This window comes from Drosophila navojoa, chromosome 5 (assembly GCF_054131105.1).
Source record: "Drosophila navojoa isolate 15081-1374.11 chromosome 5, UAZ_NAV_1.0, whole genome shotgun sequence".
Classification (NCBI taxonomy): Eukaryota; Metazoa; Arthropoda; class Insecta; order Diptera; family Drosophilidae; genus Drosophila; species Drosophila navojoa.
Genome location: NC_142893.1, coordinates 5,378,836 through 5,396,347, shown reverse-complemented (window position 1 = coordinate 5,396,347; position 17,512 = coordinate 5,378,836). Strand labels below are relative to the sequence as shown.

The 17,512-nt window shown below is 41.0% G+C and overlaps 2 protein-coding genes across 5 annotated transcripts; one reads left to right on the top strand and one right to left on the bottom strand.

Annotated features, from left to right (window-relative positions):
• Positions 1-307: 307 nt before the first annotated feature.
• On the top strand, positions 308-17,183 carry LOC108653170 (uncharacterized). Of its 4 annotated transcripts, none has more exons than XM_089260858.1 (10): positions 308-475; positions 1,128-1,236; positions 9,342-11,539; positions 11,744-11,874; positions 12,105-12,335; positions 14,614-14,725; positions 14,801-15,054; positions 15,117-15,410; positions 15,474-15,517; positions 15,588-17,183. In XM_089260858.1, exons 3-10 carry the CDS (start codon positions 10,104-10,106, stop codon positions 15,657-15,659), a joined length of 2,574 nt encoding a protein of 857 aa, XP_089116984.1. In that variant the 5' UTR covers positions 308-475; positions 1,128-1,236; positions 9,342-10,103; the 3' UTR covers positions 15,660-17,183. The 4 variants fall into 4 exon arrangements, with proteins under 4 accessions (XP_089116984.1, XP_089116985.1, XP_017958982.1 ...); XM_089260859.1 differs by having other exon boundaries at positions 1,108-1,236; XM_018103493.3 differs by lacking the exon at positions 1,128-1,236.
• Positions 16,121-17,406, bottom strand: LOC108653199 (uncharacterized). Its single transcript, XM_018103557.2, has 4 exons — positions 16,848-17,406; positions 16,695-16,780; positions 16,457-16,607; positions 16,121-16,387 (listed from the first exon to the last, which is right to left on the bottom strand). Exons 1-4 carry the CDS (start codon positions 17,101-17,103, stop codon positions 16,227-16,229), a joined length of 654 nt encoding a protein of 217 aa, XP_017959046.1. The 5' UTR covers positions 17,104-17,406; the 3' UTR covers positions 16,121-16,226.
• Positions 17,407-17,512: the final 106 nt, after the last annotated feature.

Here is a 17,512-nt window from a genome sequence, read left to right as displayed (position 1 = left end):
TACTGACTTTTAATGTGTATAAATATATATATACTTACTCTTCAGCTGCGTCGTCCCCTTTCATAGCTTTTACGCTGTGTCTGTGCATTTTGATTGTTGCCTCATCGCCAACGCAGCCAAAAGCCTCAACGAAAGCCCCAACGACAGCGACAGCTGTTTTTTCACTGCTTTGCCTGAGCCAAAAAACCAAAAACAACAAAAACTGAAACACAACGCTCGACAGAGCAGGAAGAGGCCGCAGCAGCAGCCGCTGCGACTGCGCAGTTGTTAAACTTTAGCTGCAGCTTCGCTCAGCTTTAGTGCCTGCGCTTGCGTTCAGACTTCTTTGAGACTTCGCTCAAGAAGGTCGTGTGCGCGCTCGCCTCTTAAAGCGTATTTCAAGCATATATTAAAAAAAAGCATAAAAGCTTAGCCAAAAGCTCGTTTCGTATCGTTTGCTCGTTCGGCTCGACGTTTCGTTAGACGCGCGCAAAACGTAAGTGTTTGGCTACTACTGAGTGAATGTGTGTGTGTAGGATCAAAGGACATACATGCAAAACAGTGCATATGAAAGCCGAAATCAAGCTAAATAAAAAGCCAAATAACAATTGCTAAATTGAGTGTGTTTATCGATAAGAGTGGAGAGTCGAGTGCAATCGAGTGCTACGTATTGAAATTAAAATTGAAATTGAATTGGATTGTATTGGATTTTAGCTATGGCTGATGTTGTTGTTGATATTGCTGTTGCCGCTGCTGTGTTGTTAGTGAGTTGCAATTTCGTTTTCGTTGCGGCTGCGCGCCTGACAGTGAAAGTGATTTGATTTTGCAATTGGAGTCTGCGCCTCGCAATCGCAATCTGTTTGCGATTTTGTAGCTCGGCTCAGCTCAGCAGCGCTCGATTTCATAGCCATTTGCTATGATTATAGCCGCATTATATCGAGAGAGATATAGCCAGTACAGTAAATTTGCAACGCAATGCCAATGGCAAAGGCAACACAACATGCAGCAAAGCTAATCCAAAATTACAAAAATAAAAAATAATAATAATAATAATAATAAATTTTTATTTATAAACAAATAAATTTGCAAGCAATTTGCAAATTACCTTTAATTCAACTATATCTAAAGTGCGCTCTAATTTCTTGTAGCCAAAAAAAAATTAAAGTCAACAACAAGCTGCTAACAAACAATTTGGATTATTTCTGCAATAGAAAATTCAAACACAAAATTCGATCGAAAGCAAGAGAGAAACATTGGGTAAGACTCATTTATTAGTTTGAATAACAAAGTCTTGCCACACTCGGGGAGACTAACTAATCGAGTGTTCATAAATTTCACATTCAATCAACATTTATTAGCAATCGCCGCGACGACGATTAAATCATTCAAATTGCAGCAACTCACGAACCGTAGCAAACAAAATGAAAAGAAATTAAAGAAAAGAAATAACTAAAGCGTCATTATCTAATAAATCTTGCAATATATACATAGCCATAGACATAGCCATAGCCATACACCATAGACAAGACAAGAGTGCATGTAAACACATACTCAGCTCCTAACTGCTATATGTAACGCCTAAAGCTGGCCCGATCTGTTGCCACATGTGGAAAGTGTTGCGAATATGTTAGCATAAACTAAATACATTAAAAAAAAAAATGTTGTCTAGGTAAATTTGGATTTAGAGCAAAATGAAGCCATTTGGGCAGCGGTTGGGCAATAATACAAGTTGTTTAAAATATTTCTGAAATGTGCAAAAGACGTCCACAGAGCAAAACTATGAAATGAAATGGTTTCTGCTAGAAATTTGACAGAATGATTAATTGCGAATGGTAGTCGTCGAGGTGGCACAGAAGTCTATCATAGAGTTGACAAATACAAACAAGACTAGACAATTTGCTCTAATGATTGACAGAGTTGGTATAAGGAGTTTGGCATTAAGATTGATGACGGTAGATTAGATACGAGTAATATTGCGTAGTGCAGTAGATTATGGTATAGATAATGACAGACAGGGTTGGTGTGCAGGAGGATTGTATAATAGTTGAGAAGTATTCAAGGTTAATAGTTGAATTATACTAGAATAATATAGGAAAGTAAGAAAAGACAGTATAGTAGAGTAGAGTGAAGGTAGAGAGGGGTATTGTAATATATAATATATGAAAGAGTTAGCTATATGGTTGATAAGGGTATTATATATATATAAGTAATAATAATAATAATAATATATTTGATAGTAGAATGTAAACAAATATAGAGGAATATTCAGTAATACAAAATAAGTCATACGTATGTATATATAACTCGTATACATATATTTACTTACTATAGTGAAGCTCTTGGCAGTATATCTGTTTAGAATATAGATTAAAATTGAGCTCAGCTGAGAAAAACCTCTGGCTCTCTAAAGGCAATATACAAATCCTTTGCTGTTGTTGATAAACCTAAATGTTTTCTTAACAATACAGTTAAGTAAACGCTAACAAATTCGTTTCAAAAGACTGGAGTAGACTCTTTCCCTTCATTTAGCAACTGCCATAACAAAAATGTTAGACCTTATGAAAATATTCAACAAAACTCATAAACCAATTTCAAACTGATTAACCTTATATATAATTCATGCCCCTCAGCAATTTTCGAGCTTTGGCAAACCAAAAATGTCCAATCATGCTAAATAGTATACCCTCAACAAATAGTTCCATATATGACAGTTTTTGTTTCTGCAACTCATTAACACATAAAATACAACCAATATATGTATATGGATACAGTTTTATATGGCCTCATCAAAGTATAGCCAAACCACTTGCTGCTGGCTGCACACTTGTTAAATATTATTCAATAAATAATATTTCAACAGCTCTTCAACATGTTAATTGTTATATAATAAACATTTGCAAGAAGAGCGCACATTGAATAATAAATAAGACAGACGACGAACAAACAAACAAACCATGTCAAGTTGGCTTTTACAAAACAAACAACTGATATGCGAAATCAGAAAAGAAACGAAATCAAAATGAAATACACAAAAACAAAACAGGAAAACATAAATAAAAGTGCGTTGAAAAAAGGGCAAACGAGACGCAGCAACAAAAGACAAAAACCAAAAAGAAAATAAAAGTTAACCTAAATTTTGCTTTAACCAAAAGACGGCCCCAAAAAAATTATTTGGCAACGTTTTTATAGCCCACTCAAAGCTTTTGTGCACACTAAATACATATACTTAAATCAGTATACATATATGTATGTATGTATATACATAAATATGTTTGTATGTGTCTGTAGCTTGTCTGCGTTACATATGACATGAACTTCATTATCAGCACAGCGCCGCCAACGCCATCGAAATCGTTGTTGTTGTTGTTGTTTATTTTTTGGTAACATCTCTTCTTTCTTTTCTTTTGCGTTGATTTTTTTTTCTTTTTCCTGAAGTGGTTTTATTTTATACATTTTTTTTTATTTAGGGCTTTGCTTATTGCATAAGCGGAGAAACTCGTATTGCTCTGCATGCTCTTTAGAGCATGTTATATATTGAATTGCTGCGTTGCGGCGGCTGATGATGCTGCTGTTGTTCCCCTTGTTGTTGTTGCTGCAGCTGTTGTCAGCTGCTGCTCCGATTACGAAAGACTTAAGGCGCAAACTTGAGAACTTTCCTTGCAGTCGAGCTACTGTCTGACATAAATTACTTAATTTAAAGATGAATTTCTATACCCTGTTCAAGAGTTAAGGAGGTTGTATACGGATCTGTTGCCATCATGTAACAGAAATTGACTATATTTATTGGATTAAAAGGTTAGACATATGGGAATTGAATGAGAATATTAAATTGTGATGTCATAATTAAAAAAATTGATAATAAATAAATAAAAATATCAAATTAAATGTAAAATGCTGCTAAGAGTTACATAAGATTCTTCTAGAGCTAGCTAACCCATAACAGGGTATTACACAGTCTAGACCCTCGAGAAATCAGCTTAAAACCCAGCTGCTTTCGGTTTTCGCTGGCGCCCAAAAATTGAAAATCCGGTTAAAGCGTTTTTTTTTTTGTGCTTTTCAGGCCGAAACCCTTTTTCATTTATCATCTGGTAATAAACCCAAATTGTGATTGTTGCTGCTGCTAATGTTGTTATTTTTATCATTGTTGTTGTTGTTGCTGCTGTGCATACGAGAAACAAGTTCCGCCAAATTGTGACCATGGCAATGGATTTGTGGCCAGTCGTTGCTTTTATTTTAATTTTTGTTGTTTATGTAAATTATAAACCTTTGATTGGCGCCACCGTCTTTCTCTCTTTCTTTGGCTCATTTTCTTTTGGAGGGGGAAGTTATGTAAGGCAATCGAGTAATGCAAATGATTTCTTAATGCGCATCTACGTCAGGCAGCGCAATCGATTATGCATTCGTTTCCACTGTTAATTGGACACGAGCTACTGTGTGTTTATTTTTTGTTTTTTTGTTGTTTACATATTTTTTTTTTATATTTTCTGAGAATCTGTAGATTTTTCTGAGAATCTGTAGATTTTTTGTATTTAGCATGTGCAGCAATTGTCTAGTTTTTAGCAGCTTTTTGCGGTGGCTGACCGGCAGCCGGACAGCAAGTCGATAGCCTCGATGTGCACAAATCATTAGCGTGAGGCAAACAACAACAACAACAAACACTCTTGATCAATATAGAAGAAAATAAGGTTATAAAATTTTAATGGCGCTTATCGAATGTGCCAAAAAGTTGCAAAAGCGGGAGGCTCCACATCACATCACAATGTGCAAGCGTTTAATTGAATATTGCTCATACGCCAAGTAGCCCACAGTTAATTATATAATCGTTATCAATATGTATGTTGCTTTGATTAACATGCAATGCTCAGGCTGCTGCTGTTGCTGTTGTTGCTGGCGCTTCTTAACGCTTTTTTGCTGCCGGTGTTGACTTCACACATTCATAACAATTGCGCAGCGCGTGTATTGAATATTAATTAACGCTTGAAATCCCACTCGCTGCGCCCGCCTACCCCAGCCCCGTTCCAGCTGCATATCTATTGATTATGCGTCTCTGGGCCGTGTGGCAACCAGCGAGCGTGATTTGGGCCCGGTTTCCAATCGGAACTCCCTTGCCCACAGCACTTACCTTACCCAATAGCTCAGCTTTTAGGCCCATGTCGCTGTGTTTGCTTTTTGGCCAGGCCAAATATGTGCCAATGGCATGACACCAATTTTCATACGATGGGCGTCTTTGTTCAGAGTTCAGCTAGCAGCAGCGGCTCAAGCTGCTGACCCACTTGACGTCGGCTTTAGCTTGTGCTTAAATGCAAACGTTTTGACCTTTTTGCCATTGGCCAAACAATCGGCAATTGAACAATTGGTAGCAATTCAAATAATTGGCACAGCTTTGTTCAAATTGTTGTTTATTTTAAAAGCGAGTTCGTTTCGAGTCTGTACACTGGAAACAAAAGTGGGCAAACAAGTTGTAAGGTGAAAAGAAATTTTGCTTTCGTGAAAAATTGTGTAAAGTGGAAACATGCTGAGGTATGAATGAATATACATAAATATTTGATAGATTCTTTCCGAGTTTCTCTCTATATAAAGCGACATCATGTTAATAAATAGTTATATAAATTTTAGGGAACTTATCTATATCTTTAATCTTTCAAGCATAATTTTAAAGTACATTTAAAGTCTTCACTTATACACACAACACATCCAATTTGTTTAATTGACCAGTTTAAATTTCCAACATTTCTTGATTAACTTCAAAATAATGCTTCAATTTTTTACATATAGTTAAAAGTTGTATCTTGGAATTCATTTGTGCAATGCTGTAATTTAAGCATTTGTGCAAATGCATGCATTAAATTAAGCATAGGCTGACATTTATTTATGCGCAGCTCGTCAGCGTCACAAACGAGCAGATGCAACAACGGCGATAACGAACAACAACAACAACAGCAACAAATGACAAATGACAACGAGAGAGGCAACTTTATGTTCATTTTGATTGTGGTTGCTGTGGTTGCTGTGGTTGCTGCTGCCATTGTCATCAATTTGTGATTTTGTGCATTAGGCATTGTTTTATCTTCACTTTTATTTATGTTTTATGCAAACGAAATTCATTTGCTTTTAAATTATGCGTGGAAAACAACTAAAAAGTTGAACCGAGTTGAACAGACGCACGCAATCTATGTGCAACGCTGCGTATACGCAATGCGTTGTATCCGCATCTCCAGCAACTGTTGCTGTTACTTTGGCTGTTGCTATTACTGCAGCGATTGCTGCGCATTTAAAATGCATTTATCTCAATTACGAAAAGAAAAATATAAAAATAATATGTACAAAAATTGCTTGTTTGCAGCAATGAATAAACGAAACGTAGCAAACGAGCAACGAGCAACGCATTGTTTGCAACAACAGCAACAGCAACAAGAGCAACTTTCACTAGGCAACGCGCAAAACTAAAACAAAGTGCACATGCAGATAAAACGGCCGAAAAAGCAAAAGAAGGGCGCAATAAAAAGCCAAAAACAAAAAACAAAAAGCAACCTCAAATAAAAGAGGAGCAGCCACAACAATTGTTAATTAAAACAAATAAACTGGCAGACATTAAAAACCAAAGCAGAAGAGCCAACACCAAAATGAATGTGAATTATGCGTGCAGCAGAAGTGTGAAAGAAAACGGGCAAAAGAAAGAGCACAGCGAAAGGCAAACAACAAATAAAATATATATATAGAAATAAAGCAGATTGAGAGAGAGGGGAACAGAGTGAGAGGCAAAAAGAAGTAAAGCCAGTTTCCGGCGTCCTTCACAAGGCCGTTGCAATAATTGCTGATGCGGCAGCAGCGTCTCGCTCATAATGAGGCATCACAAGATGATGATCATCATCATCAGCATTGCGAAGCAGCAAAAGCAGCAGCAGCAGCAGCAGCAACAGCCGCTGGTGCTGTTCGCATTTCGAACGCATTTTATTTTTTTTTTTACATAACATTTTTTTGTTTATCAATTTTTAGCCAGTGGCATTGCTCAAGCATGGCTTTTGGTATTTCAGTAGCTGTTTCTGCTTCTTCTTCTTCTTCGATTTTTGCATATGGATTTTCAACACTGAAAAGTTGTTACTCGATGTTATTTAGCCAGATTGCATCACACAAAATGCGCATTAAATCGTGTAGCTCAAATTGTCAATTTCGCAACTCCATATGTATATACATATATCTCTCTTTATCTATGTCTATGTATATGTACTATATTCCTATATACATCTGTTTACATGGCGGCATGCTGACAAGCCAGTTATCAGGGGCCTTGCAGATTTCATAATCGAACAAAATCTATTAGCAGCATGCCTCAAGTCGTCCGGCAGCCCAATGTGTTAAAATATTATGCAAAACCATCTTTATCGCTGTGAGCTGCACGTCTATTGGGGAAGTAAATAGCCAACGTCTGGTCACGTTTCGTACAACGCTTCCTGTTGACATTAGCTGACTCGCAGTCTGCCTGCCTGGGCCTGGCGTCTTCATGCCTGCACACTCTACCCTCTGACACAGGCAGACACGACGACTCTATGGAAAATCTCTTGGCTTGGCTACGCTAAAAATCAAGTTCAAAATGTCAAGTTTCTGCGGTTGCCGCGAAACGCCCACACCCGAGGAAGCTTTTAGCTTAGCAGCAGCACATGCAACAATTGCAGCGACAACAGCAACAACAACAACCACGGCAGCTGCTCGCGTGGTGCTTGAACTCGAAATGAAAGTGAAAATTCGCTGGCAGCGACGACTGCAGCAGCGCAGCGCAGTTGAGCGCAAAAAGTTGCCAACTCTTACTTTCAAAGCTGTTGTTGTTGCTGCTGCTTTGTCTTTGCTGCTTCACTGACCACACAAACAACAACAACAACAACAACAACAATTACAGCAACAACAAAGAACGCTGCAGCTAAGGCAAGGCGACTGCATGATACTCTGTGTGCTTTAGATAAAGTATTTATTACGAAAGAAGATATTGACAGATATCAAGATACAAGAATTATTATGCTATGACAAATGACGAATATATGTAGACATTAGATTGTTTTTATTGGGACCAGTAACAATATACTAAGCCAAATACTAAAAAATAAATGCTTTCAGTTAAAAAAATTTGTTTTAAAAATAAACATAAAATATGTATACATCCACATTTAATTTAATATTGTTATACATATTTGTAAAAAAAAAAAGAATATAGTATATAATATAGAAATATGTTTTAATTTATTTAAACTTTTTTTTTTATTTGTTATCGATATTATATATGTTTTTATAAACCGATTAAAATTCTTCAAACTGAATCATAAAAAAAAAAAAATAAAAAAAAAAAACCCTAATTAAGTTCGGGGAAGGATAGAACACAATAAAATATATGAAAGCTTTAAATTTAATAGGAAAACATAGCTTATAGAGCTGCAAAAATACATATCTGGGAAGTAGCCTGACTGTAATATTTTATTTTGCCTAAAGCAGGAAAACAACTTTAAACGAAATTACAAGCTCATAACAATAAACAATTGCAAAATTCGTTAATTGGCATTTAGTTACTTTAATAGTTTCCATTAATTAATTTAATTTATGACGCATACAAATTGCATTTGTTTCAATTTGAGTTTAATAAACATTGTGAGGCGAATTTCATGTGGAAGCAAAATTGAAAATTTGGCAAATTATTTATGCAGGGGATCATGTGGTTAAGCTGCTCAAATTAATGTAAATGCCTTGGACTTTCCATTAAAGCGCATTGGCTGCGATTGCCGCTTGGCTTTGCTTTTATTGCGCTTTTCATTGCAGTCATTCATTTCCTTCTATCGTTAAACGTAAAAATAACTTTTCGAAAAGAAAAAACACGAAAATGAAAAACAAAATATAAAAGCAACAATTTTGCCGCTTTCCAGTTGTGCAGCGACTTTTATTTTGTTAACTGGTTTCGCAAAGCTGTTGCCAAAAGTCAGCTGCTGCTGCTGCTGCTGCGGTTTCTGACCGAGGAAACGCGTGATGCTACTGCTGCTGCAATCAGCTGCAGCAGCGGGAGGACCAACAGCAGCAGCAGCAGCATAAATTGGTAATTTGCAATTAATTTGTTGGTGGTTTAATGCGCAAAGCGTTGATTTAAACCGCCAGATGAAAGCTAATGCTAAGCGCTTAGGCTGTGGCTAATGGTCTGACACGCCCACCATATTATGCCCCCCCCACTCGACCATCAATATGTTGTCTGTAACACACCCACAATTAATGTCATGCTCATGGCAATTTAATGGCCAAAATGCCAGCCCGTTTTCTTTATATACAAACATATAAAAATGTATATATTTATTTACGTTTTTTTCTCTCTCTCTCTCTTCTTCTTGCAGGCAATTAAGGAAGTAATTTGTGGCCAACGCTGTTGTTGCTGTTGGTAGTTGTTGGCGTTGTCGTCTTCTTCTCCCTCTCTCTCTCTGTCTCTCTCTATCTATCTCTATCTCCCTTGCTGCAAGATCATCAGCCAGAGCCAGCAGCCGTCATGAATGCAGCCACATGAAACGTTGGCTGTTGAAGCGTCAACAGCAATTGCCATAATTGCCATTGGAGCAGCTTACACTCACACACACACATACGTGCATAGTTGCCGGCAGAGCTGCAGGCAAGCAGGAGTCCAATAACCGCACCAACTGCTGAAACTCGCCACACGAGATATTCGCGGCAGGCACAAAATCGAAAACCGATTGCCAGCGGTAGTGGCAGCAGCTCCTTCAACTGAATTGTAACACAGCGTCAAAAGCGTGGAGCATCGGGCGCCGGAAAATCCCCAAAGCCAAAAAACACAATAACAACAACAACAAGAGGCAAAGAAACCAGTGGAGCGGGGATCAATGAACGCGGCACGCAGCAGCTGCGAACAACAACAACAACAACAGCAGAAGCAGCAACAGCAGCAGAAGAAAAGCGAAACGGGCCAGCAATTGGCTTCAAGTTCAAAATCGCCATAACAACAGCAGAAGCAGCAGCAGCAGCAATAGTTGCAACTGCAACAGCAACAAGCAGGAAGCTGCGCAGCTGCACCTTAATTGGGCGCAGTGTCATTACCACCACCATCACCACCACCACCACACGCGCTCATCCCCGCTCAATGTAAGATGTTAGTGGCCAAACACCAACACAGTACCAAAACCAAATCCAACAGCAACAGCAATCGCGGCAACAGCAACAGTTGCCAGCTCTGCCTGCTCATTAGCTGTCTGCTCTATGCCGGTCAAGTTCAGGCGATCGGCAGCGGTGCGCAGAGCTCAACGGCATCGACGGCGGCGCTGCTAACGGGCCATCAGCTGGCGCCGTGGCAGACCACCGCCGCCTTTGCCACCCGCACAGCAACAGCGGCAGCAACTGCGGCGCCCCCTGCCAGGAATCTCTATGCGCCCTATCAGACCTTCAGCCAGCAGGACGACATCAGCTTCAAGGATGTGCGACAGCGCAACGATGGCAGCCTGGTGCAATCCTTTGGCTCCTATCGCACTGCGCGACAATCCACTGCAACTGCAGGTGCAGCTGCAGCTGCCACCGCCCAGCGTCGCTCCGATGTCGAGATCATACCGGCGCCCAGTGTGGAGTTGCCCCAGAGTGAGCTGATCACCATACCCAAGCAGCTGGTGCCCACGCTGCCGGAGAATGTGACGCGACAGGGACGCCGACGCAACTACATGTACATCCCGCTGCAAACGGAGGGCGATGCGAGCAGCTCAGCCTCGCTGCTGCAGCTGCGGCCCAGTCGCAATGCCACGCTATCCGCGCTGGGTCCTCCAGCCGAGGGCATTGCTGCAGTGGCTCATGAATTCAGCTCTGAGCTGGCGGCGCATGCAGCAGAGCACCAGCAACAGCAGTCGGTGCGCACGGAGCGCAGTGATCTGGTAGCTGCGGCCAGCACCACCGACAAGCTGGAGTATGCCGAGCCGGAGCACACGAGTCGTCGTGTGGGCTTTCAGTTTCCCAGCTACAGCCTGAAGCCGGCCAATCCCTTCTATCCGCAGGGCTATCGTGAGGATAGCCCCATCTTCGAGGAGAGCAGTGCCGGCGGTGGCCTGCCCTTTACCGAGGATGCCACGCCCACACAATATGAGCACGAGACACGGCATACGCGTCAGCTGTACTTCGACTCGGATGTCTCACCGTCCAGCTTTGAGTTTCCCGGCCTGGTGGCCAACTCGAAGCCCCACACACTGAACTCCGCCGTCGCAGCCGGGAAACTTTATCGCGATGATGTGACCAAGTTTGGGGACATCAATGGACCCATTACCGCACTGCCAGGTCGCTTGCAGCGCGGCCTCTACTTTGGCGACACGGAATTCCGCACCGGACCCAGTCCCATGCGTCAGTTTGGACCGCAGAAGGCCTTCAATGAGTACGTGGCGCCCGGAGATTATCAGAGCTCGCGCAAGAGTCGCTACTTCCCCTACAAGTCATCGCGCAGTCCCCGCGTGGTCTTCCCCAGCAACGACAATGTGGGCACCACCGGACCCAGCGGCTCCAGCGCACCATCCGGCACGGGTGTCTACTTTAGCGATAATATTGCTTTCAGGTGAGTTGGCAAAAGCGATTAGTCAGTGTGGGAAAAAAAACTGCATAGGGACGGGCTGGGATAGTGTGAGAATCGTGTGCGAGCGATAGAGAGGCTGTCGAACTTGTTAATGTGAATCATCGAAGTGAGGAAATCATAAATGAGATAAATTGGATTTCTGTCTTCTACTCTGCATTCACTGATATCTCGTCTCGTTCCACACAGAGACCAGAACTTTGGCATCAACGAGCTGGCCGCTGTGCAGGATGTGCGTAACGATTACAGTCTACAGGATTTGGATAACGCTGCCGAGTCAACTAGCAGTCCACAGTCAGCGAGCACATTCAAGGAGAAGGGTAAGTGTCAGGGTCGGTAGCTATACGACCATTTTGCTACTCTATTAGGTTAAGCTTCAGTTAGTGTCGCTGCTGGGAACTGCTTGCACTAGGCCTAATTGTCCCAATACGAACACTACCCAACATACACATAACCAATGATATACATACACATACACACACACACACACATACACATCACACATGTTGCTCATCTATACATACATGATATCCCCCCAACCATTTGACAGTCGACATCACAACGGACATGGAGTGTCAGCACCGTGGCGGTACTTGCGAGTTCTTTTTAGGCTGCTGGCTATCTGGCGGCCTAATACAGGGCACCTGCAATGGATTGCTGCGCGGCTGTTGCCATCGCACGGCCAAATCGGCCAATTTACGCAGCTCGGACTATGTGGGCAATACGGTCGATCTGACCGATCTACCGCAAAAGAACTTTGGACCGGTCAACAACGAACCCAGTGAGTGTGGCTGCCTCAACAAAAAAAAAAAAAAAAACCAAACAACAAATTAAAACAAAAAAAACCAACTACAAGTCCATGCACGTGCACACTAAAAAACAAACAACAATTTGGTTTACACTACGGTTCAGCTTGCCTTTTGGACCAAGTCGCAAACATTATATAAAATAATGAAATGTATAAAAACTTAGAGAAACAACTTCGGTTGGCCGAAGATTAAATATACTTGCAGAGGAAAGAAAATTTTATAAATTAATTAATTTAGTCGGAAAAGTCCAATTGATGTTATTTAAAATAAATTACAGAAAATATATTTCATAGAAAAAAACAAAACAAAAATATATATATTAATAAAATAAATAAATAAATAAGATATATGGAAATATTTTAAAATATGTATTTATATGTCAGAAAAAATACAAAAATGTATAGAAATAATTATACATACATATACACGATACAGTAAAATATTGTGCCATAAATTTAATTAATTATTTTCAATAATTTTCTTGAACATTTGTTTAATGATTGCGAAAAATTATGTCAAAACAAGTAAGAAGACTCTAGTCGAGACTGCTCGACTAGGAGATACCCTGAACCCTCCAAGCTGATATTCTTATCATTCTGCACTTCTTTTATACACGCACACATACATACACATGCATCCATCCTCACGCGCCTGTGCTCTGCTAACTGCGCAGTAAGCAGCGACTGCGCTTGGGCTGCGCTGCAGTGTGGGCAATAGTATGAGAATTTATTTGATGAATAACTTTTTTTGTAGACATGCAATCTTAATGAAATTTTCAGAGCGTAATCATATGGTCAAAATGTGTGTACATTCTAAAGCACAAGTCTCTAGTACTTGAAATACGTTTTTTACGAATTGGGGGCGAAGGGGGCGTGGTATCCAAAATCTGTTGATTACAAAATGTTTGTATTTATCATATATATATACACAGTAAATCTGAAGTCTCTATGTTTATTAGTACTCCGATGAGGCTCAAAAAACAAAATCAATTTTTCGATTATTCTCGATAAAAAAGTTATCGGATGAGTTATCGAAAAAATAAAGCAAACTCGTACTGCGTATGGTATACACGAGTATGCACAAAAAATTTCAGCTCTCTAGCTCTTATATCTTCTGAGATCTCGGCGTTCATACGGACGGACGGACGGACGGACGGACGGACGGACGGACGGACGGACGGACGGACGGACAGACGGACAGGGTTATATCGACTCAGCTCGTCGTGCTGATCAAGAATATATATACTTTATGGGGTCTGCGATGATTCCTTCTGCCTGTTACATACTTTTACACAAAAACATTATACCCTGATTTCCCATTTTCAATGGGTTCAGGGTATAAAAATAAATAAATTTAGTTAGTAAATAAATTAATTTTTAATTTCGAAAGCCCTATGAATCCTCTGCAAGTACATTGTTAGAATATTAATGAATACTTCAATTTGCATGTCTAACAAAAAATATTTAGTTGTAGTGATTGCGTTTGCTTGCTTTATTTATTTTCGTTGATGTTTTATAATTTTGTATAATTTTTTGTTGTATTGTATTTATTTGTGTCTAGCACATTGTGCACCGTATTCGTAGTTATGTTTGTCAAATGTCGAGTGCTTAATTAAGTTTCGAAAAAAGAAAGAAGAAGCTAAACCAAATCACGCTACTAAAATGCCTTGCACCAAAAGCTTGAAGTGGGATATGAAAATGCCGCCGCGTGCAATGGGGAAAGAGAGGAGGAAGCTGAGGAACTTTACAACTGCCCAGCATGTGCATGTGTTAATTAGGAGAGTTAATGACAACTAAGCCACTTTTAAAACATCATTTAACGGCATGCCCCGAAAGTGAGCTTCAAGTGCCACCCAAAAAACAAACCAGAAAAAAAAGCAAACCACACCACAGCGACTAGAAAGTTAATGCTTCATCTCCCGCACGCACCACCCCCGCCTCCTTTCCATCTCACACACACACTCTCATACAGCAAACGAACCAGCAACAACGAATTGCGGGCAGTTCCAAGCGGCGTTCATATTTTTGGCTTCATTTTTGGTTGCAAGTTCCACCTGCCGCTAACACTGAACTCGCTCGCTCTCTTTCATTCTCTCTCTCTCTCTCTGTCTTTCTTTCAATTTGTTTCTCCCACCCCGTTTGCCAGTTGCTACTTACTAACTCTCTGTGCTGTTTTATTAGCGTTAACCTTTGAACTCTCTAACCCGTCACACTCTAACTGTCTGTCTGTCTGTCTCGTCTTGGTTTGCAGGCTGCGGCATTTCACTGGCCAAGCAGACCGCCCAGCGCCGCATTGTGGGCGGCGACGATGCCGGCTTTGGCTCCTTTCCCTGGCAGGCCTACATACGCATTGGCTCCTCCAGGTAAGCGCACCACCCACCACCGCCTCTTCTTCTTCTTCTTGCCTCCACAAATTCACATTCGCTGCGCTGTTGCAGATGTGGCGGCTCGCTGATCTCGCGTCGTCATGTGGTCACCGCCGGGCATTGTGTGGCACGTGCCACGCCCCGTCAGGTGCACGTCACGCTGGGCGATTATGTCATCAATTCGGCCGTTGAACCGCTGCCCGCGTACACCTTCGGCGTGCGCCGCATCGATGTGCATCCCTACTTCAAGTTCACGCCTCAAGCGGATCGCTTCGATGTCTCCGTGCTGACTCTGGAGCGCACAGTGCACTTCATGCCACATATAGGTATATAAAATATACTCTTTCTTATCCAGTGCATCTCTTGACTCACTTCACATCTGCCACAGCGCCCATTTGCCTGCCGGAGAAGAACGAGGACTTTCTGGGCAAGTATGGCTGGGCCGCCGGCTGGGGCGCCTTGAATCCGGGCTCCCGCCTGCGTCCCAAAACTCTGCAAGCTGTCGATGTGCCCGTGATTGAGAATCGCATCTGCGAGCGCTGGCATCGACAGAATGGCATCAATGTCGTCATCTACCAGGAGATGCTGTGCGCCGGCTATCGCAATGGCGGCAAGGACTCGTGCCAGGGCGATTCCGGCGGCCCGCTGATGCATGAGAAGAACGGCCGTTGGTATTTGATAGGTGAGTACCGATTGGGTTACGCTAGCAGACAAACTCCTAACTTGAATATTTGCTATATTCCAGGCGTTGTCTCGGCGGGCTATTCCTGTGCATCGCGTGGACAGCCGGTGAGTTCTTGACTACCCTATCAAAGCTGAACTCGACTTGAGCTAACCTTCAAAAATTCCTCTCTTGTAGGGCATCTACCATCGCCTGGCCTACACGGTGGACTGGGTATCCTATGTGGTTGGCCTCACAGTCAACATCTAAGCTATGCCCTGTCGTCTCATATTTATTTGAAACCCAACGCTTCAGAGCTCCAGCTTGCAGAATGCCCTCCATTAAGTGGAGTGCAAACGTTTTGTACATAATTCACTTTCCCAGCTTCCGCATCTATCGACTTTTCGCATACTTTGTTTTTAATTCTTATTTATATATTTAATGATTTTCAAAAAGAAAAAAACTTGCGCAGCGCAAGAATGATTAGGAGGAGGAGACGGAAACTGCGTATATTAGAGCCTAGGAATGACAACGCATATATCTCTAGTTACGATATATGTACATCTATGGGATATTCGATATGGGATATTCTGGTTAAGCGATTTTCAAAATACACTTTAAATTAATTATTAATTAATTGACTTAGTCATATGCGCTGTTACGTAATTTTAAACTATTTATGAACTAATTGTGTGTAAATAAATTATGTAAATGTTGAACAACAAAACAAATAAAACAAAATCCAATCGATGTTTATTATATTTTAGACCAGACATTTAGTTAACATGTAAAACGAAAAATTGAGGCTGCAGCTACTACCTAAGTATTAGTATGTATTTATGGCTTGAATGGAAACGGGGGCATATATAAGGGCGAATATGGAACGCCAGAGGCAAAGACGTGCTCAGCATCCTGACAGAACTTTGCATTGCGTAAATTCTGCTCTTGCATGACGCGGAACAGAGTAAAGACCTCATGATAGATTTTATAATAGAGCACTACGTTGGATTATTAATATATACATAATTTTAATATATATATATAATATATATATAAAGAAGACTTACCCAACACAAGCGTAAAGACCAACAAGCACATTAAGAAACTAGACAGGTCTATAAATAAGCCAGCCAGGGCGTAGAATATGCCTATGTAGAGGCTAAAGCCAAACACAACGCCATGGAAAATCAACCAAGGATACAACGGGCCGCTCGAGTCCTGTTAGGATGAAAAGAAGGAGTTGGAGAAATGTTTAGCAGAAGAGAACTCCTATCGATTCCCTCCTCTACTCCCTCTCATACGCACCCGAGCCACACCAATCAACAGGAGGAGGCTGACGCCCAGGTTAATCAAGGACATGCCGTAGGCAACTGTGCTGAAAGCAGCCAGTACTAGAGATCAGAAATGTAGATGATATGGACATATTCTTAAAGCACATCAAACCAAACTCATACATACGATTCATTAACAGCTGTATTTCCTTATCGTTTGCCTGCTGTAGCAGGATTTGCTTGACCAACACTTCGACATCGGCCTGCATATTGACGAGCACCATGGAACTGAAGATCATCACGCTCGATATGATGACGCCCAGCCAGCCTATGATGATGGCGTTGTACTTGAGATTCTGGCACTGCACATACGCGACGCTGCTGGCGTGTGCGGCCACAAGACCCTGGGTGGCAGCTTTGGCTGCTTGTGGATTGCAGGCCATGGTGCAACAACAAACAATTTAAAATTTCGATTTCTAGCTAGATTAATATATTTCTAAAAAAAAAAAAAAATAAAATGAAATTTCTATAATATATATATACAGTATATCTTCTATGTGTATATATATATATATTCTACAACTATGAATCGAAATTGGAAATAAATATTTCTATTGATGTGGTGAACTACTTCTAACTGAAGCAAAACGGTGTTTGTCGAGAAGTTTGTGAGTTTCTGAAGTATTTGAGTATTTGATGTGTGATTTGTTTTGTGTGCGTCTCTCGATTGTGTGACTTGGCCAGCTATTTGACAGCTAAGCGATACGCCTGCTGATCAATAGAATCAAACAAGATAAACATATTTTATATGCTAATGCTGCAGAGCATCATCAATAAGAGTTTGCGTTTTAG